Here is a 20,557-nt window from a genome sequence, read left to right on the forward strand (position 1 = left end):
CATTATTTACCCCCTTTTCCCATAAAAAAAATAAAAATAAAATAAGAGCTCTTAAGAAGCTCAAACAGGACAGATAAAAATCTTGAGACGATCAATAAAATAGCTGTTGATTCTTTTGATCATTAACTAGTCAATTATTTGTAGCTGCCTAGTTGGCAGAAATGGTCCTCCAAAGTAAAACCATAACTACCATGGATGTGTTCATTTTCTTGTATTTCTTTGAAAAACATACACACACGTTTCTAATCCAAACCTTCTGGAAAAGTTATGACTAAACTAATAACACCCCAAAACATGTAAAATAGAAAATAATGACATTAATATAAGCCCCCTAAAAATCGCAAGTGATTCATTTGATCAAAAAGTCCTGCCGGATGAGGACAAGTGCTTCTTTGTCCCGATTCGTCACCTAAAAAAAACCAACACGTGTGATCGTTCACATGTACGAAAAAGCGTCGACGTCTGTTTGGCACTTTTTCAGCAGGCCCGCCGCGATGGCCTTCACCGCCCGGGTGGTCTCGGTGCACGTGGGATTGATGAGGGTCTCCGGGAGCAAGAAGCCAAAGTAGCCCGTGTCGCGAAGCTCAAAAGCAAACGCGTACGGGATCCCGTTTCTGTAGGCCCAGTCGATGGAGCTCCCCGAGCTGACGTCTTTGCCAGAGAAAAAACAACATGGTTTCATTTCACGTATACATTTCCTACTTCTCGTATAACGTCGACGTCATGCTCACATAAAGTCGTGGAAGCGGGTCCGTATCTGTACTTGATTCCGTAAGCGGAGTACAGCGCCGTGACCGCATTGCGAGCTGCCGACTCCTACGATTCAAAGAAGACGATACGCGACAATGCCTTTTTTTCCACGCGCTCGCTGTCCGTGGTTTTTGCGCTTACCACGCAGCTAAAGTTGGGGATAGCCGCGTATTTGTACGAATACGGGTAGAGGAGCATTTGGGCGTAGGCGTGGACCGAAATGTAGGCCTTGACTCGCTTCTTGTGCTTGCGTAGGAACTTGGCCACCCATTTTACCTCGGGTTCCGATTCGGGGTAGGGTCCGCAGTAGGTGTCGTCGCAGGGGTGGGAAGAAGCCCCCTCTTCTGCAAAAAGGGGGAAATGTATTTGTTTCTCAATGTGGACAAATTTAGCTTTATTTATTTATTTTTATGATGTATTTATTTCAAAAAACACAAACGCCTGAACTGGGACAATACTGTTAAATATGCAGATGCCACCTTAGTATAGAAAATCTTCCAACACAAAGCTCCTCCTCCACTGCAAGGATTTTGTACAAAAAAATAAGATACTAACAATGACTGGCTCTAGAGGTGAATGTGTAGTACCCTTCAAAAAGTGCATTCAGCCAAAGCACCCTTTCTCCTCATACTTGGAACTCAATAGCGATTAGCATACGTGGAATCCCGTCTCTGAACCGCTTGACCAATCATCTTAAAGCCTGGTTGTTAGACAAACATAATTGCCATCACAACGTTGTCTAAAACTGTGCTACGTGTTTGTGATCGTTTACCTTCAGCCTGCACAAGGGAATAAAGATGGAAATTAGCCCTCGGCTACAACCTAACTTAATTACATATACATGTTCATTAACATGAATGTATGTGTTTATTAATATGTGCTGTCCCTTATCAAACTCAATGTGAACATTGTTTATGACAGTATCTCATCATGATCACATTGATTATCATTATGTATTCAAAATAACGAGGTCATATCATTCCCTCATGTCATCCAAATGTCAGCACCTTGATCTCAAAGTCCCCCCAAAATGACATTTTCCTTTTATCGCGCCTTGTGACCAGATAACTTTGTTTACTCCTGAGAAATCCAAGTTACCTAATGTTTTTTTTGGAGGGAGGGGGTACTTACTATGATAACCAAAAGCTAAAGTAGCATGTGAAATTAGCAAACAACATTATGGATGACTTGGACAGTCCAGGCCCGAGTGTGGGCAACAGGGATTATGCTAGCACGTCAATGGTAGACTTTCCAAAGAGGGTGAGTGAGTACTTGGGCTTTTGCAAATATCTATTACCGTATTTTCATGACTATAAGGCGCACATCAAAGTCTTAAATTTTCTCCAAAATAGACAGGGCGCCTTATAATCCAGTGCGCTTTATATATACAGAAATAGTACTTGTTATTGACACTGTGGCTAAAAATACGATGCGCCGTAGGGTTGTGAAAATACGGTAAACTGTAAAAAAAAACAACAACAACAACAACTAAAACTCGGATGTATCAGATAATCCATATTCAAACTGTGGTTTCAGACGCAGCACCCGCGGCATCCGCCGCCGGTCCCCGAGGGAGCTTACGCCAAACAGAGCGGCCTGAAACGGGCGCTCTTCTTCAGCGAGAGCTCCAACCGCGAGCTGGTGGCGCAGAACACGGCCCTGCGAGCGCAGATGGACAGCGAGCGCCAGAGCCACCACAGGGAGCGCCAGAGGCTCCAGGAGGCTCTGGAGGAGGCGCAAAGCCAGGCCAGCTCCACGACCACGGAGCAGAAGCTCCGGGAGAAGGAGCACGAGATGGGCGTCCTTCGGGACGTCCTCGCCGCCGCCCAGCGGGAGACGGCGCAGGTTCGCCAATTCTGGATGGAGGAGCACCGCCTCCTGAAAAGGACGCGCGAGGACGAGTCGGAGAACATGGTGGCGGCGCTCAACGCCGAGTGGCACCGGTGGTGGGGCGTCCGCGAGCGGGAGGCGGCGGCCCAGCTGCGAGCGCAGTGGGAGAGCGCCCAGTGGCACGCCGAGGAGACGGCGGCCTACTTCAACGCCAAGCTGGAGAGCGTCCAGAGGCACGGCGCCGACGCCGCCGTCTACTACGAGGCCGAGCTGGAGCGCCAACGGTGGCACGTGAACCGAAGCCTCGCCGAGAAGGACAACGTCATCGCCGAGCTGAGAAAAGACAACTCCCTGCTCGGAAGCGACCACCGCGCCCTGTCGGCGCAGGTTCTCCGGCTGGAGGCGGAAGCCGCCCAGATGCAGAGATCCGTATTCCGCCTGAAGGAGGAGCTGAAGTTCCAACGCGAGGCCAAGAAGACGCCGGACGAGGAACTCCCCGCCGCCATAGGCGCTCTGACGCGAGACCCGGAAGCGGAGCGCCGGCGCCACCGAGAGGAACGCAGGACGCTCCGAGAAGCCCCGGACGAGGTTCAGGTGCTCAAAGACTCGCCAGGGAATTTCCAGAAGAAGCAGACGGAGGTCGGCCAGCTCCGGGACGCCGCAGCGGCTTCCCGCCGGGAAACGGCTAGCGTGCGCCGGTACTGGATGTCCGAGTACGAGCAGCTCAAAAAGAGCGGCGAGGAGACCACCAAGAAGATCGTGGAGGCCATCAACGGCGAATGGCAGCAGTTCAAAGCGGAGTGGGAGCAAATGCAGAGGCGGAACCGACGGGCCTCGCGGGAGAAGGACCGGCTGCTCGCTAGTTTCATTAGCGACATCGACGAGTTGACGTCACGGCTCGGAAAAGTCGAACCGGCCACGCCGGAACTTTGGGACGCCGATTCCACGCCAGACCTGAAAGGCTGCGCCGAGGAAAGCGTGGCGACGCCAATCCCCGACGCAGATTCTGCCGAGTCAGCCGGTGAAGACGATAGCGGATACATTGGAACCTTTTAAAGGGACGGACAACTCCCCCAGGAGAAAGAATTTTGCCCAACGTGTCAAAAAAGAAGGAATTTCAATCAGCCATTTTAGTCGTATTTTATCCCAGATTGGCCCGCCCTCTTCATTAATACCCATCATTGCTTTGTGTGGGTATCACTGACCTCACAAAATGGAGGCTGTCTATCTCAAGTCTATACCTTATTTATACCATTCACTATTGAATGGTCGCCGCCAGCCTCTCCCAGTTCAAATGGATTGGACTTCTACCGCAGACAAAGGCCGCTACCGTTAAACTTTTTTAAAATTGCAATACTTATTTATGTTTTTTTTGAAATATAACATTGACTTTGTGATCACACTCACCACACCATTTGACTTTCCAGTTCCTGTTGGCGTCCACGCCTCGACAGTGGAACTTTGGGTTTTTGGACCGCGTCTTTCGCCAGAAGCGATCCTGCACAGGGAACCGCGCGCTGTTCTCTTAACTTTTTTATGCTTGTAGGTTTATTTAAAGTACCGTCGTCCAGCTGAAGTGGTATCCATCCACGTTGAAGACAGGCATGATGTAAAAATCCAGCTGGTTGAGCAGTCGCCGTGTCCCCGAGTCGTACAGGTACGAATTTAGCGCCTACAATTGTACACAAAATCATGCTTTTATTGAACATACTCTTGAATTCACTTCACATTGTATCCAGAAATGAGCATTTAGGAGTTCTTTGATATGGTAAATAAACGCTTTAGTGGTAAACAAGGGTAAGATACTGCCCTCCTGTGGCTTGTGGCGGTATTACGCAATACCTATTTAATAAATAGTAAACGATTCTACAATTTATAACGGTTATTCTACAAATTGGCAACAACTAATTCAATTAATAAAACAAAATTAATGCAAGCCAATTTGTTTCAAAAAAAATTAATAATAAGAAACTAATTTTGGAACCGTAGGACCTGCGCAATACACAAACCACATTTTTTTGCTAGCATATTGGTAAATTTAATTGCTATTTAAAAATATAAAACCGTGAATTTATTGGAATACATTATATAATTAATCCAAGCTCTTTTTTGTGTCATTCATACAGGTGTGTTATTTGACCACCCAATATGTTTCCTGGCCAGAAAAAAAAGATCAGCTAACCCCAAGACGACAACAAATGGTGAGCTAAAATTTAATGCATCAATATGAGGAATTAAAACATGTTATATTATTGGCATTCAGTTGTAGAAGATTAAAAATGCTGCTTAAACTATAGTATCCTTTTTTAAGATAGACACAAACACCAAACTTGTATATGGTAGTCATTGAAAATAGGCCTAGCTAAGCTAACAATGTGTTTGGTAAAGCTATGTGGGCCATTAAATCTCAAATATAGCAATATGAGGGATGCTAATGATGATAGTGGGTTTTTAATTCACTTGTAAAGAATACATGTTTTACATATTCTGGTCTAAGATGGGTGTACTGTAGCAAAATTATTTAAAAAAGGCCAAAGGAAGCTAATAATGTCTGCTATTCAAGCTAATGGATCGGGTCATTATATTCCCTTGAAATCTAACTTCCAAATCCGCTTTTGGGCCGCAAACAAATGTCACTTCATTCATTCGCTGCCATTAACCACAATAAATGTGATGGATGGGATGGCTCATAGTTGAAATTGAATTGAAAGCTTTATTGTATTGGCTGCCAATGACATCGATGTGCGTATGAGGTGATTATGTACACAAGCTAGCAGGGTTAGTAATGACCTCTTTGACGAACCACTGACAGAAAGCAGGGCCTATCCACTCCCTGGCGTGGACTCCGCAGTCGATCCAAACGGCTTTTTTGTGTTGCCGAGTTCTCTTTCCTAGCTGACGACACACAATTGGCATGAATCGTTTTATTTCCCATCGCCACCACGTTTCTCACCCGAAGGACATAAAGGGGTCGTCCTTGGTACGACTTCCCGATGGAGAACATGTCAAGCAGGTCAGAGTGAGTTGCGTTCATCTCAAACATCCACCTTTGGATCTTTACGGCAGGGATAAACGTGATTTGTATTTATTTATTTATTTAAAATTCAAAATGATTGGGCGGGAGGACGCTTACCTCCTCCAGGGAGTGGTAGACCTCGTAGTCGTACTGAGCATCCGATCTCCGCTTGCGAGACGAGCGACGTCTCGACTGCTTTTCAATTTCCTGCTGCAGATTAGAGATAAAAACGCTGCGGGAGGATGAGACGGACGTCACGTTATAAAGAATAGTCCACTTTCAATATTTTCAACAGTAGTTTTGTCACACCATAGTCTCATTTTTGCAACTGGTAATAATACCCGGTTGGCATAACTTACTCATATAAATAACATTTCATTTTCTTTCTCAATAAAAATAGATTTGTGACTATATATGAACACTATACAGTAAATGTAAACATATCTTTACTTTTAAAATTACATCAGAATTGAATCTCGTCACTTTGTTCTACTATAAAAACTTATTTCACACAACGTATTCCTTTAACGTTAAGCTAATGAAGAGATGAGCAATGTAAGAGAATGTAGGCTGAACTCCGGCTTCTTGTGCAGGTCATATCACATTATCGTTTCATAGCACCCCTGTAGTTTACATTACGTTTGCTTGTTAGCATGTACGATTACATATCTTGTATCATTTTTCTACCAATATTTGATAACGTTATCATTGCAATTTGGCGACTGAACTAAGACAATGCTCGTAATCGTCCGATTTTAGCGCAACGGAATGTCGTCACCTATATCGTATGCGTTCCCGCTTTAAGGTAGCGTGCAGTCGTCGCGTGTCTCTGCGTTTAATGTGCACATCCACCGTAGCGTTGCGGCTAATCAGCGAAACGCTGTTGGGCTGCCACAGGTCCACCTTCGTTGCAAAAAAAATGGGTGTTATTCTAAAAATTGAAATACTCTTTGGAACTCTTAATAGGACAGCAACGGAGTCCACCTTCATAGTTTGCAGGGTTTCCCTTAGCGTGCACACCTCCTCCTCGTTTCTCGGGCTTATCCTGAAGACCTGATCCCTGAAAGAATCCCAAGTGTTAAGTTACCAAAGCCTCTTAATGTAAGACAGCGCACGCATTTTTGGTTTGAGATGTCAAATGGGTTGACAGAGCGCCAAGCATTATTATGGGATCAGGTTTCCATAGCAGCTGCTTCCCATGTTTACATCCAGAACAAGATTGCTTTGAAAATGGATTCCAAGCCTTTTTATGAAACATTCTACCCACTTACAAAATTGTAGTTTTTTAATATATCATGAGAAAATGGGTGTTAAGTGTAATGTAGAGTATTGTGGTAGTTTTTATGTTATTTTGCAATAATGTTTTTGTAGCAACGTGCTAACGTTGACTAACATTTAAACAAATTTTGTGTTTTGGTGTTAGAAATTTGACATGAAATGACTTTAAGGTAAGTTTGCTGTTAAAATGGGGTCATTTTCACATTTTAATCAATGATGTTTATATTTTAACACTCAACTATCATATGTTGCAACGTCAAAAGATTTACACTTTAACGTGACCATGATAATTTTACATTAAAACAGTTACATTTGATTGTTATAACATCATACTGTTAACGTTAAAAAAAATGTGACGACCTTTAGTTTTAGAACAACCAGTAATGGCAAGTCTTGGCAGAGGATAAAGAATATCAACCTGGTTATTTTGACATCACGCGCCAGCATATGCTTCTTTACATGTGTGTGTCATTAGTGTGTTTTACAATGTCGCACAGGAAGCAAAAAGCGTCAGTTGACACGACAAAAGGCACTTTAGCTTTAGCCGCCATTTTATGAGCTTTTCGCGCCATATGTACTAGTGTAACAATAAACTGCTTATTGTCAATTGCAACGCGACGCTTACCTTGTCAAGGAAACTCTTGCTTGACATCCTTCCAAAAGACATAAATATACAGTAAACTTTGCTTATGTAGCGTATGGAGGAGGAAATGAAGCGAGGTGCCTCCCTCCCTCACCCCTGTAGTCTCCCCCCTCCATCCCACGATTCATCAAAAGATCCATTGACGAACACGCCGTTTGTGTCATATACGGTTAATCCGCAACACGAAGCCAAAAGTTGAACTGCCCCATCACTACTAAGGTCATACATTTGTCAATTTCGATTTAATTGAATAGAGTATAATAGTTACACGGTAATTTAATACATATAATAATATTTAAAACTATAGTAAAAACTTAGAAGGCATACAGTACTTCACTAAAATATTGTTGTCTAATCTATATGGTCATTTTTTAATACTAGTAATGTATTTGAGTGTTGGAATACAGTATTACAACAAAAAAATACTTTTTGTTTATGTAATACAGTATATTACAACAACAAATACCTTTTGTTGTTGGAATACAGTATTACAACAACAAAATATACTTTTTGTTGTTGTAATAAAGTATTACAACAACAAAAAATATTTTTTGTTTATGTAATACAGTATATTACAACAACAAAAAATACTTTTTGTTGTTGGAATACAGTATTACAACAACAAAATATACTTTTTGTTGTTGTAATAAAGTATTACAACAACAACAAATACTTTTTTGTTATTGTAATACTTTATTCCAACAACAAAAAGTATTTGTTGTTGCTGTAATAAACTGTATTACATAAACAAAAAGCATTTGTTGTTGTTGTAATACAGTATTACAACAACAACAAATACTTTTTGGGGGGAATATTACAACTTTAACCTAAAGAAATAAAACACTATTCTTGGAATACTGCCATTTTTTAACTGACCAATCAGCAAGGCGTTCTCTAAATAAACAAACAAACAAACAAACAAACAAACAAAAACTACAGACGTCCTTCTCCATCATTTAAGTTGGGATGTTCAAAGTGCGACATTTTTTGCCAGCCATGTTGCATGTGGCTCTTAAATGAACACAAAAAAGAAAAAAAAGACATATAAAGCCATTCTTTGTCCCCCTAGGAGACGAAAAAGAAGCAACATCTGATTGCAATTGCGTCTGTCTTATCCCTCACGGCCACACATGAATGGAAAAGAGAAGGGGGTCTTTTTTTAGAGGGGTTGGGGGGACGCTTCCCTACTTCCTTACTCACCCATCGTAGCGATTCTTGTAGAGCGAGTGCGTACATAGCACCCCGCTGCAGATGATCACGCAGGGCAGCAAAATAAGACGGAATAGCTCCACTGTCATCCTAGTTGGAAAGAAAGACGTCCGTCCTCGTGACTTTTTTGTTGTCCGACTGGAAGGAAAGTGCAGATCGCGATTTTTTTGGTTGGACACCTGATTGCTCGGGAGGTGCCAAGTCCAAAGAGGAGGGGAAATCGTTTAGCACCTCTCCACGAGAAGCGGCGCTCTGTTTTTAAAAAGGAGGGCTAGAGGAGGGGGGAGTCACGTGGGGCCAAGTGGAAGACTTGGCTGCGCATGTGTCAAAAGGGGAGTCGTCGACCCTCGTTTTTCGCGAGTGGGAGGGACCAGGTATGACCGCGAAGGGGGAAAATCCGCGAATAACTTGTTCATTGACTTGAATAGACTGTTGAGTGAGCATGTTTCGCTGCCATTGACGGCAATAGACGTCTAATCGGTTGATCTAGCGCCGTCAATGGAAGTCAAGTTAAAAATAGATATTTTATAGATAGATTTTTTTAGCAATTTGGGAAAAAACAAGGTCACCCAAAAAAGAATTAAATGTAAAAAATATTGCAAAGAAAATACAAAAGAAAAAGAAAAAATATTAAGCCAAACTGTAAATTCACATTAATTTACATAGTTCTTTTATACCACAAGAGGGAGCTGTAGTCGTATTAGGAACACGTTTTTAGCATTAATTTTTTCAGTCCGTATTTCTTCCTTTGACTTTTGTCTTTGACTCTGTCGTGCCGAAAGTCATACAGAGGCCGTTTCTTTTGTGTTTTTTTTTTTTTTTGCGGCGGCAGCACATTTTACACATGCTTGCTTTCTGTGTCAACAAGAGCGCCACCTGTTTTACACGCATTTACTGTATCGTGTCCAGCAGAGCGCAACCAAACCATTCCTGCAGTCGTTGGTACGCCAGCATGGGAATCTTACGGCACCTTCGTTTTTTCTGAATTTTTAAACCTATTTTGCAACACTATTTTTATTAAATTGTGAAATTTTCTAAAATAGAAATATTAAGTTAGTTTTTATTTGATAAACTTGCGTTATTTTCACTATGTATGTTTCTTTAATCGTACATATACATAATTTAAAAAAATATTTTTTAACCCTTATTTTTCTACTTTTCAATGTCAGTTTTTTTCAGAAATCTTTTAAATCGAATCAATTGTTTTTCTTTTGATTACATCCGTTGAATACCTTTTACCCCGAGATCAATAGCCCCCTAGTGGTTGCAAATATATATGAAGCAAGAGTGATTTGTAGTAACGGACGTAGCCACTAGAGGACAATGTATTCACATGTTTACTATTTTCGAGTAAGTTATTTAGTAACAAGTAATTATTATTTGTTAAATAAAGTGAGTAATACTTTAGTCGTAGTTTTAATTGTCATTTCGATTTTGGAACACACAAGGAAATTTGGCTTGATTTGATCCTGAAAATACGAGATTTCAAATCACAAACGTATCAAAACAATGTTCATTTATTCAGAAAACCTGAGTTTGTTTTGAAAAGCTTCACCGGAACTTGTCTTTCTGACTCATGAGCGTTTGACAGCATCTTTTCGCGCTTTAGGGAGGCTGACTTAACTTGTCATATAAACTGCGAGCAAGTCACATGTGCTCATCCTTTCCACTTTTCCCTTTGTTTTGCTTCCCTTTCCTTTATTTTTTTAATGCAGAAAGAGCTCAAGTCCAGCCAAAGTTGGCTTCAAACAGCCCCACTTTTTTCCCTAACTATGCCTGAGAAGTGTATTTGGTCTTTTGTTTAGGTTTTTTTTGCTTGACATGATGACCGAGGAGGGCAGGAGCGACCACCGAAGTGAGAGTGGCAAAGATTTGGATAAACAGCTCCGTTTGAGAGCCTGCGTTTTAAATGAGCTTCTCAAAACCGAACGGGATTATGTGGCCACACTGGACTTCCTCTCGGTGAGTTGAATTAGAACCAAATTAAAATACAAATGGCAATAAACTGTGATGGCAAAGTGGGAAGCAGGTTGAAGTGTCCTCAGGAGCTCTCATTGCAGGTGTTTGCATCGTAAAGTAAGAATTATTGCTGTAAAAGTGCATCAAATATATGTATTTTAATAGTCTCGAATGACATGATGAAAATAGTGTTTTTAAAAAAAATCTGGTTCTCCACCAAAACAACATTGACATCAAGTTCTGAACATGTACAGTTCATAAAATTGGTTACTGACAACTGTTATTAATTAAAAAGTTGGTGTTTTAAATTCACACTTTACTATGATTAAGATAAACTATCATGATATTTTCCATTTCTGAAATAGCCAGTTTAGACTCGTTTTTTATTACTTCAATTTATGTACAGTAAATATGAGTCCATTTATAAAATCAGCAACAATAATCTCTTTAATATCAATTTTGAGCAATAGTTTCTCAAGTTTATGCAAAATAATTAGCTTTTATGGTCACATTTTCAATTGGGTCACTTGAGCTTTATTGTGACGGGAAATCTCAACTTTTTTGGGGCACAAAACTCATTTTTTAGGCAAATCCCTGCTATTTTAACTATTTTCTATTTAATCTTATCACTGTTTGCGCTTTGTGCTCGATTGTATCAGTAGAAGCGTAGGCGTGCGTGTGCGTGCGTCTTTGTATGGCTATCTCAGGCCGACCCACATGTTTCTAATGGAGCTCATCTTTGGGACCACTGGGGAGGCCACGGATCACAATCTGGCCTTTCTTACAACGGCCATCTTTGCCAGCGCGTCCTCTCCGCCGGGATTGGCCGCTCCGTTGAAAGGCCGCTCTGTTGTGGCCGGAAACCAGCTGAGATAAGTCGCCTTAAAAAGTCCAATTCAACTTGCACTTGGACGGCGTGGCACGTCGAAGGTGCATTGTCCGTCTTTTTGGGGCGAGCGGGCGGGTGGGGGTCGGCGACCGCTCATTGTCTCGCAGCATTTCCGAATCTCGGAGGAATTCCTCCTGCAGGAAGTGCGCTTTGCGAAACCAGTTCTGCAGAACTTTGACTCCCTTCAGTCTCAAAATGGATTTTAAAAAAACTGCTCATCAAAGGCAGATTGGCCGCCATTGACGGCGATAGACCCTCATTGGCTGCCACCCTCGCTATTTTAAAAATGTAGTTCATCCCCACTTTAATGTTAATGCTCAAAATTCTCTCGGACAGCGGAAGGACCGCAATTATCCTGCCTAAAAATAGCTCCCGGAAAGGGCCCGAGGTGCCCGAAAAAGTTATGGGAGACATCCCAAATAAGCCTAGATGTTATATAATGAATAATTATAATAGGAGACAGTGGGCGCTCGTGTTTATCTTCATTGGAATCAGCCTGAAAAAAACAGACATAATGTAAACAGTCTGTGTGAATCAAATCCTTTGGCTATTATCATGTGACTGATACATAATGGACATTTATGTGAGGCATTAAGTGTTACCGTCTTCTTTGGCCCGACTACAAAGTAGCACAGTTGGCATGCGTTATTTTCAAAAAGATGGCACTCATTTTCATGCTAAATACACGTGCGGCTTCTTGTTGCTAGGCAGATTTCATAGTGAATTTGGCTTCAAAAACTGCAATCATCTCACATTTTCATGTCCAAGAGTTTCACATACCTATTTTAAAGAAAGGAGCGTCCGAGACCCCCCTTTATTTTTTGGGGGGGGCTTTTGACGGCGAGAGATTAGTCAAGCAGGATTTCCTTCCTTCCTCCCTTCCTTCCCGAGCGGCCCTTCCCGTCTTTACATTGTGCTGCAAGTTTCCTGCTTTAACGCTAACTCTCCTTGGGCCAGTTAATGTTGACCATGTGACAATCTGTTTTGGGCAAGAAAAAAAAAGCTCCAAAATGCAATAAAACAGGCAAATGTTAATGGTGTAAAAGGCTTACCGACGCAGTTATTTTGACACAAAATCAAAGGCAGGCACGATAGGGAATTTCCACTAATCGTTACAGATTAAATTAAGACGACGTGACCGCAAACTTGATTTAAATCAAAGTGGGCTATTTTGAAAACAGTTTTTAATGACGTCAATTCCCATTGGCTACCACCTGCTCTGATAAACAATCAAGTATTGTTGCAGTGTCTAATTTTCAGTGTTATTTATGCAATATTGGATATTACCAGTATAATTTGATTATTTTTTTTAGCCATAACATTTGGGTTGTGTTTTATGTTGTTTTTCTTTAGTTAGTATTTTTTTGATATTTTTAATGAAATGCTGTTTGTGTATTTTTCATGAAATATTTTCCCTTTTGTCTTCCCTTTGTATTTATGCTTCTGAAAAATAGCATTTTACTTACAATTTCCATTTCCTTCTTTCCTATGGAGACTCTTTTCCATCCAAAAATATCAATATTAACTTTCTGAGATAATCCATTGATTTATTATGAATTTTTGTTAGCTTTTTGTTAGCATGGCGCTAACATCAAAACATTTTGGGGCACCTTTGCCTATTTTAGGCCTGTTTATCATTTTGGCAGAAATTGGGTTTAGGCAGTCAAAGGGTTCCATTTTCTAATCAGCTTTCATTTCCCAAATCATTATTTTTTTTGGCAAGACTTTTAAAATAGATTTTTGCTCCTATTTTCTGCCATTCTCGCTTGTTCGGATCCGATCGGTCGTGACGACGCTGCTAACGAGCGAGCGATGCACAAAAGACGCATCAGACGAGAAGAGAAGCCCCATTCATTCATTCGTTCGTTCGTTGATGTCCGCCCGACGCACTATATATACATGCCGGCCAACTCACAGCGGACCCCCCCAAAAACGCAACCGCGTCACCCCGTCGATTCACGGCGAATGCGAGCATATGGTAAATAGTCAATAAAATGCCGTTTGGGTGACCCGGTAACAGCGCAACGCAATTAGGCAAATGAAGTGGATATTTATGGGCCGTCCGGGGAAGAAAATGGGCTGCGATTCACGGTCGTCCCGGGTTCATAAATCCAATGAGTCAGCTTTCCAGTCTTGGGCGGCTTCCAGAGCTTCACTTTTCACTAAATTACCAGGGACGCTTTGTTACTTTTTTTTTTTACGAGGAGCCCCAATCTGTTTTTAACCCTTCCACAGGGCAAGTGACTATTTTTAGTCAGTCTGAATTATACCTATTAAAGCAGATTTCGTTTCAACTGGGAGGACTAGCCGTGAATGCTAGCGAAACGAGAAAAATTATGGTCACGCTTAGATTTTCTAATATGAATCGACTTCAGTTTTTTTTACGATAATTGTGTTTTTTTTTCCTTCTGGCTCACGTTTTAAGGTGGGCCGCCACGAATGCAAAGGAGCGCGGTGGCCCCGAGACCGGAAAGCCCCGTGGAGGTCCCTGCCCTCCGTGTTTGTTCAAATTAGACTTGCTAATGCGGGCTAGTCGCGGGGCGAAGCAAAGCCGGCCCGGCCTTGGAATGCTAATCAGCCAGTCGGGCCTCAACAAAAAGCCTGATTAATGAAGTAGCCTCCTCTATTTGTTTTCTTCCATCCACTCCAAGCCAGATTCCAGCACTCTGTTACAGTTTTGCTCCAAAGTCTTTCTCGGAAATGAGCCCACTCCACGGCTTGTGTTTCGTCGGGATTCTAACACCAAAATTTCACTACACTTGAATCTGAAGCCTGATATCAATACTAAAAAAATGTCGTCATACCATTTTCAATGCTATGCTAAATCACCTGCAGACTAAATTGTAAAAAATAAATAGCTAAGCATCGATACTTTCCAATCAAATATATTCGTTTGTAACATATAACTAACAATACTTTGCCACTTTTGCCACTCCTATAGCTTACTTACACACTCTTATCTTTCCTATCTTCCCCCTTATATGAAACAACCTCCCGTATATAGCTTCAAAATGTCAAGATGTGACTGTTCAGACTACAAAAGAGCTAACACAGATTAGCCAAAGATTGGAATGTGGCAGCTAGTCTGAACAAGGTCTGACATTCCCATTCTCAGTATGTCCAACAAGATATATATATATATTTTTTAAATGTAAATGTGACTTTACACTCCACTTTTTAGGCGTTCCTGCACCGACTGCAGCAACACGTGGTCACCAAAATGGACAAGAACATCACTGAGGAAACAGTGAAGGTGACCAGACTTTTTTTGCTAATATTTACGGTACTTCCAAAGATAAATAGAGACATTTGCTGCCATTTTATGGTTTGTTTGGGAACACGCTGTCCACAACAACGCTCCGAAGAATTTTCAAGTCGCGCATCACAATGCATTGCAATCCCGGGATTCTAACACCAAAATGTTACCCCCCAAAAAACAGTATAAAATAGAAAATAAGGGAGTATAAATAGATTTAAATGAACTGCAAGAATAATGCAAAAAGTGTGATTGGACTCAACAGGGTAGATGAATAGGCTCATATTTCGAGCATATTTTCCCCATGTGCCCATTTGGATTGAATTCTCCCATCGGCTCGTAATATCGCCACCGATGTGGCGTGAAAGGCTCGTCGGCGTTTCTCGCCATCTGCCTGTTTTCAATTACCAGATGAAAAGCCGGCACGACAAATTCCATTCCGACGCCAACATATTGACGGCAGACATTTTTTTTCTCTCCCTCCCAGGTGTTGTTCTCCAACATCGTGGATATCCTGGCCGTGCACAAGGACTTCCTGTCCATGGCGGAGGAGCTGATGCACCCCGACCCGCACGCCCACCACCAAGTGGGACGCTGCTTCTTGCATTTTGTAAGTGGGACGACATTGGCTTCCCCACGGCTGGGATGGTGGAGCTAAAACGACCGCGTTTGCGTCGCAGAGGCGGCGTTTCCAGATTTACGACGAATACTGCGGGAATCACGAGAAGGCTCAGCGGCTGCTGTTGGAGCTCAACAAGATTCGAAGCGTCCGTACTTGCTTGCTGGTGAGAGGAAATGTACCAAAGCACCCAAAAAAGGTTTTGGTGGGGTGAAAAAATCACAATTGGTGAAATTTCAACCAAAACACTTTTTTTTGGGTGTTGAAATCATATTTTGAAGGGATATTGACAAAAATGGTTCGCCTAGGCCAAAGGTGTCAGACTCGGTTTGGTTCGCGGGCCGCTTTAACGTCAACTTGATTTCACGTGGGCCGAGCGGACCATTTTTGATATAAAATTTAGATTTTTTTTAAATAAATTGATTAAAAGAACTGTATTAAAAGCCCAGAATATTCCGTTTTTATAGATCTAAAACTATGTTTATTTGAGCTTTTTTTTAAAATATATTTTTAGATTTTACAAAATGATTTTTGAACTAAAAACACAGAAAAAAATGATTAAAAAATGAAAATTATTGATTTAAAAGGGGGAAAATCTGGAAATTTAATATACATCTATACTCTTCATTTTAATTTGATCCTAAAACAAAAGTCGGCACTCATGATTTACTTTCCCGGGCCACACAAAATGATGCAGCGGGCCAAATTTGGCCCCCGGGCCGCTACTTTGAGACATGTGGCCTAGGCCTTTAATTTGAAATGTGACTTTGTGTGTTTTGTTGGTAATGTTGATTTTTGTTTAGGGAGGAGTTTGGTAAATCGTAATAATAGTACATATTGAGACAATATTTGCAAAACCGGAAAGCGCTAATCAAACCATTTAATTTGAGGTGCAACTTAATATACTTTGCTGAAAATTTATTTTTGACAGTGGATTTTTGTTTTTTGTTATTGTGTGATCATATTGGAGTAGACTGAGAAAATTAGCTCTCATCGACCCCTTTATTTTCATATATGTCATTTGAAACAAATAATTTTTGATGGTCTAATTGGCTGCCTTTTCCAAGAAAAAACACATGCTCTTAAATCATTGCATTTTCATTCAATGACATTGGACAAAAGCAGCCACTCATCCGAGAAGCCAGTGTTGAGCTACAACAAAACATATTTCATTGTGTTTTGGGTTTACTTTTTAAGCAAAAACATGTGTTTTGTCATCCCACGATACTCTCAACTCTGCCAAAGTTAAAACATTTTCATCTTCGCGTTGAGCCAATTTGAGCGCGCCTGACAGCTGACGTGCGTGGGAGGACTTCAACTTCCTGCCGCGCTCCGAGACACTTCCACATGGGGAGCATCACGGAATGAGGAACCAAAAAAAAAAAAAATCAGTTCCATTCCCTCTCGGCTCATTTCCTGTGTCTCTCCCCTAGAACTGCATGTTGCTGGGGGGCCGCAAAAATACGGAAGTGCCGCTGGAGGGCTACCTGGTGGCTCCCATTCAGAGGATCTGCAAGTACCCCCTCCTACTACGAGTGAGTACTGCGCCCAAATGTCGTGCTTCGGCTCTTGAAATATCTGCCAGGCGAAGGGAAAAGGTTTGAGGACGCGTTTCCCCCCGTCCTGGCAGAGTTACGCACTTAAGTTGAAGTACAATAAGGTCATCCGACGCTGGGAGGGATTGAAGGGTCGCAGCTGTTTGGACTTCTCCTGGAAAAAGCTTTGGCGTGGTGGACTTATTTTAGTCAAAAGTAGCAATGCTCCGTGTAGGATGTTTTTGGAGGATCAGATTTGGTCACCAGATCGGATCTTAATCAAACCACGTCTGGCAATGTCTCTTTAGAAACTAATGATAGTAAGAGTGGAACTTTATCAAGGATTTCCTGGTCACGTTATATTTTGCCTTATTTTTACTGGTCTAAAAATACAGGCATCCAGTAAAACATCGGAAAAAGTCAAAAGGCTATTTTAACTTTTAGCTACTGCAAATAGCTTCTTTCCGTTTGGTACTCAGGCGGAATTCATTCATTTTTCCGTACCGCTAATCGTTGCCGGGGTCTTGGGGGGTGCCGGAGCCTATCCCAGCCAACTATGAGCAGCAGGCGGCGGACACTGTGGCCAGCCAATAGCAGGGCACACTGAGACAAACAGCCATTCGCAGCTAGGGGCGATTTAGAGGGTTCAACCAAGAAAAGGAGAATTTCCCAACTGAAATTGGATTGGATTGGATAACTTTATTCATCCCATATTCGGGAAATTTCGTTGTCACAGTAGCAAGAGGGTGAGGATGCAGAAATAGGAAAGGCATTTTAGACATAAATAGATAGATAATAAGTAAGTTAATAAATAAATACATGAATAAATATATAAATAAATAAGCGTGTTGCTGAAGTATATATATATATATACTCATACATAGACATACGTGTACATACACCTATACATATACATACACGTAGACATATACCATCCATATATACCATATGCCATCCTGCTTTTTTTGTCAGGAGCTGCTGAAGCGCACGCCCAAGAAGCACGCCGACTACACGGCGGTGCAGGAGTCGCTGCAGGTGATGAAGGCCGTCTGCTCCAACATCAACGAAGCCAAGCGGCAGATGGAGAAGCTGGAAGTCTTGGAGGAATGGCAGTCTCACATCGAAGGCTGGGAGGTCAGTCACTTTTAAATAGTTTCCCCAGAAAGATCAGCCCGTGAAAATGCCGGGCCTCCTTCTTTTTGGGTGTAGCCTCTGCGGTGTCCCTCGCCGTACGCTGTATTAATTCCAAACACAAGCTCGGCAATAATTGGGGCGGACGGTCATCCCGCTGCCGGCGTTTTTTGGTCACGGCGGTCACTTCCACTTGACTTTTTCGGGGCTCTCGACGCTCCACATTTGTTTTAAGAAAAACGATTCATCATCGGCCCCTCTGCTTGTTATTTTTGGCAGCTTCAGAGGAGGGGAAATGAGACCAAATGATGTTTTAAAGGTCTGCCTTGCTTTTTATGATGGAAGGAATGAAAGTGACATCAAAATAACGAAGCAGCTGTTGGAACGCTTCACAAAGCAATCATTAAAGTATTTGCTCTTCTAAGTAAGAGTGAATGGCCCCTTTTCTATTAGTGTTGTAAAAAAATAATAATAACGTGGGGTTAACATGGTAAAATGAAAATTTGGGAAAATTCCTTTTCTTTATGTTTTCTTTGGCTGGTGCAAAATCGGATCATTGCTTAAACTTAAAGTTTAATGATCATACATTAGTTTTTCTTTTCACATTTCATTTACTCTGTCCAATTTGAGTCTAGATGACTTTTAAAGTGCAAAAGAAAGCAGTGGAACATGGATTCTGTCATGCAGATGCTAATTTGAGGTGCCTGGTGGTGCTCCACAATGACTTGGACATCTGCTCAGTTCCGCTCCATGCCTGTAAAAAAAACAAGAGCACTAAAAGAGCAATAGAAGGTAAAAAGTGTTGCGTGGCCCAGCGTTATTTTTAGCTGCGAGGGGGCACGGCGACTCCCCCGAGAGCAGCCAAGGTGAGGGAAAAGACGTTTGCCTTACCCGCACAGGATGTTATTTTACGGACGCTAGTACAGTGGAAGTGTTTTTTTCCTTCAGTTTTACTTTATTTATATTTTCACACCCCGAGAGATTGAGCCGGAAAGGCCTCACTTGTGTCATCTTCTCTCTTCCCGCTTGTGAATATTCAATAACGTACGCCCTCTAAACGTCTTTTGTCAGGGTTCCAACATCACCGACACGTGCACGGAGATGCTCATGCACGGCGTCTTGCTGAAGATCTCCGCCGGGAACGTGCAGGAGAGGATCTTCTTCCTGTTTGACAAGCTCCTGGTCTACTGCAAGAAGAAAAACAGGTGGCCTCCTTTGTGCCGTTTGAGCGCTTTTCTATCATTATGCTCACTTTTTTGGTGGGGGAAATGGTGTTTTCTCGGCGGCTCAGAAAGTACCCAAACGTACTTTTTTTTTAAGGTGGGTGTGCCGAGCTTGGTGGCTTAAAAGACTCCGAGAATACCTAAAAGGATTTTTTTAGGGCAAAAGTACGTGCATGGAGCTGTTCTAAAAACAAACAAACATCTGTGTATGTTGGGAAGAGGGTGTGTTAAGAGACCAAAATGAAGTTTTTGGAGGGTTTGCAAGGAGAAGTGGAATGTTGAAGGTTGGAGGAAAAAAAGGAGAGAAGTCTGTTGGGATGTTGTAGTGGTTGTTAGGGGAAAAAGTCTCAAAATGTAACCAAAAATCTGCTTTTTTGTTGTTCTCAAAGACGTTTGAAAAACAGCAAAGCCACAACAGAAGCTCCCCGCTACCTGTTCAGAGGGAGAATCAACACGGAAGTGATGGAAGTGGAAAACGTGGACGACGGCACAGGTGAGCCACGTTAAAGTTTTAGCTTTAACAGAAGAGAATGAATCAATTTTTAAACGTCATTGCGTAGAAACAATCTCAGTGCACACAAAAACTTTGAGGTATTCCACACACACATTTATTTCACAACCGTATGTCAACATCTAGTCCCCAAATTTCCATCAATCAAATATTTCATGTTTTTGGTTTGGGGACTTTTTTTTGTTTTGTTTTTTTCATCTTTTATAGCCTAGCATGGCTTCACCTCATTCGAGTTAGCCAAAATAAGTCTTTTTTAGGCAAAGTGCAAAATTATAGTCAATTGAAAATCTCTCATGCATCTAGCTTTGGCAGTTTTTGGCTTTGGCTTTCTTTTAAATCTCTTATACACTTAGCTTCGAGCTAATCTAATTAGCCCAATGAATGAGCGACATGAGTCCTTTTTTTTTCGCCCAATCCTTTATGTAGCCCAGACTCGCGTGACATTCAATTTTCGCATCGTGAATTTTCCACCCGAGCAAAACCACGACCCGGGTCACCATCTTAGCAACTTCCCCCCTCCAGCCGATTACCACAGCTCGGGCAACATCGTCAACAACGGCTGGAAGATCCACAACACGGCCAAAAACAAGTGGTTTGTGTGCATGGCCAAAACGTCGGAGGAGAAGCACCAATGGCTGGAGGCCATCATGCGCGAGCGCGAACGCCGCAAGAGTCAGTGGACGCCACTCTCCAAACAACGCCAACGAG

The 20,557-nt window shown here is 42.1% G+C and overlaps 2 protein-coding genes across 2 annotated transcripts in view; one reads left to right on the forward strand and one right to left on the reverse strand.

The window, feature by feature from the left end:
- Positions 1 to 292: 292 nt before the first annotated feature.
- On the reverse strand, positions 293 to 8,943 carry cpa6 (carboxypeptidase A6). Its single transcript, XM_077623760.1, has 11 exons — positions 8,718 to 8,943; positions 6,581 to 6,656; positions 6,375 to 6,499; positions 5,714 to 5,828; positions 5,534 to 5,635; positions 5,371 to 5,475; positions 4,142 to 4,252; positions 3,988 to 4,078; positions 892 to 1,094; positions 732 to 816; positions 293 to 651 (listed from the first exon to the last, which is right to left on the reverse strand). Exons 1-11 carry the CDS (start codon positions 8,813 to 8,815, stop codon positions 437 to 439), a joined length of 1,326 nt encoding a protein of 441 aa, XP_077479886.1. The 5' UTR covers positions 8,816 to 8,943; the 3' UTR covers positions 293 to 436.
- Positions 3,654 to 20,557, forward strand: part of prex2 (phosphatidylinositol-3,4,5-trisphosphate-dependent Rac exchange factor 2) — a 33,822-nt gene continuing 16,918 nt past the window's right edge. The window contains exons 1-11 of the mRNA XM_077623761.1: positions 3,654 to 4,237; positions 4,707 to 4,781; positions 10,532 to 10,688; positions 14,756 to 14,827; positions 15,318 to 15,440; positions 15,511 to 15,615; positions 16,883 to 16,984; positions 17,957 to 18,118; positions 19,187 to 19,320; positions 19,728 to 19,831; positions 20,372 to 20,521. Of these exons, the coding sequence (XP_077479887.1) occupies positions 10,548 to 10,688; positions 14,756 to 14,827; positions 15,318 to 15,440; positions 15,511 to 15,615; positions 16,883 to 16,984; positions 17,957 to 18,118; positions 19,187 to 19,320; positions 19,728 to 19,831; positions 20,372 to 20,521 (1,093 nt within the window). The 5' untranslated portion in view covers positions 3,654 to 4,237; positions 4,707 to 4,781; positions 10,532 to 10,547. The remainder of the gene's footprint in view (positions 4,238 to 4,706; positions 4,782 to 10,531; positions 10,689 to 14,755; positions 14,828 to 15,317; positions 15,441 to 15,510; positions 15,616 to 16,882; positions 16,985 to 17,956; positions 18,119 to 19,186; positions 19,321 to 19,727; positions 19,832 to 20,371; positions 20,522 to 20,557) is intronic.

This window comes from Stigmatopora argus, chromosome 17, assembly GCF_051989625.1.
Source record: "Stigmatopora argus isolate UIUO_Sarg chromosome 17, RoL_Sarg_1.0, whole genome shotgun sequence".
NCBI classification, from domain to species: domain Eukaryota; kingdom Metazoa; phylum Chordata; class Actinopteri; order Syngnathiformes; family Syngnathidae; genus Stigmatopora; species Stigmatopora argus.

Excerpts from the sequence above, each read along its gene's own strand:
- cpa6 (XM_077623760.1), bottom strand. The coding sequence starts at position 8,815 with ATGACAGTGGAGCTATTCCGTCTTATTTTGCTGCCCTGCGTGATCATC. Across the intron at positions 4,079-4,141 it reads ACCACTTCAGCTGGACGACG|GATCGCTTCTGGCGAAAGAC; the intron begins GTACTTTAAATA and ends TTCCCTGTGCAG. Across the intron at positions 817-891 it reads TCCCCAACTTTAGCTGCGTG|GAGTCGGCAGCTCGCAATGC; the intron begins GTAAGCGCAAAA and ends TTTGAATCGTAG.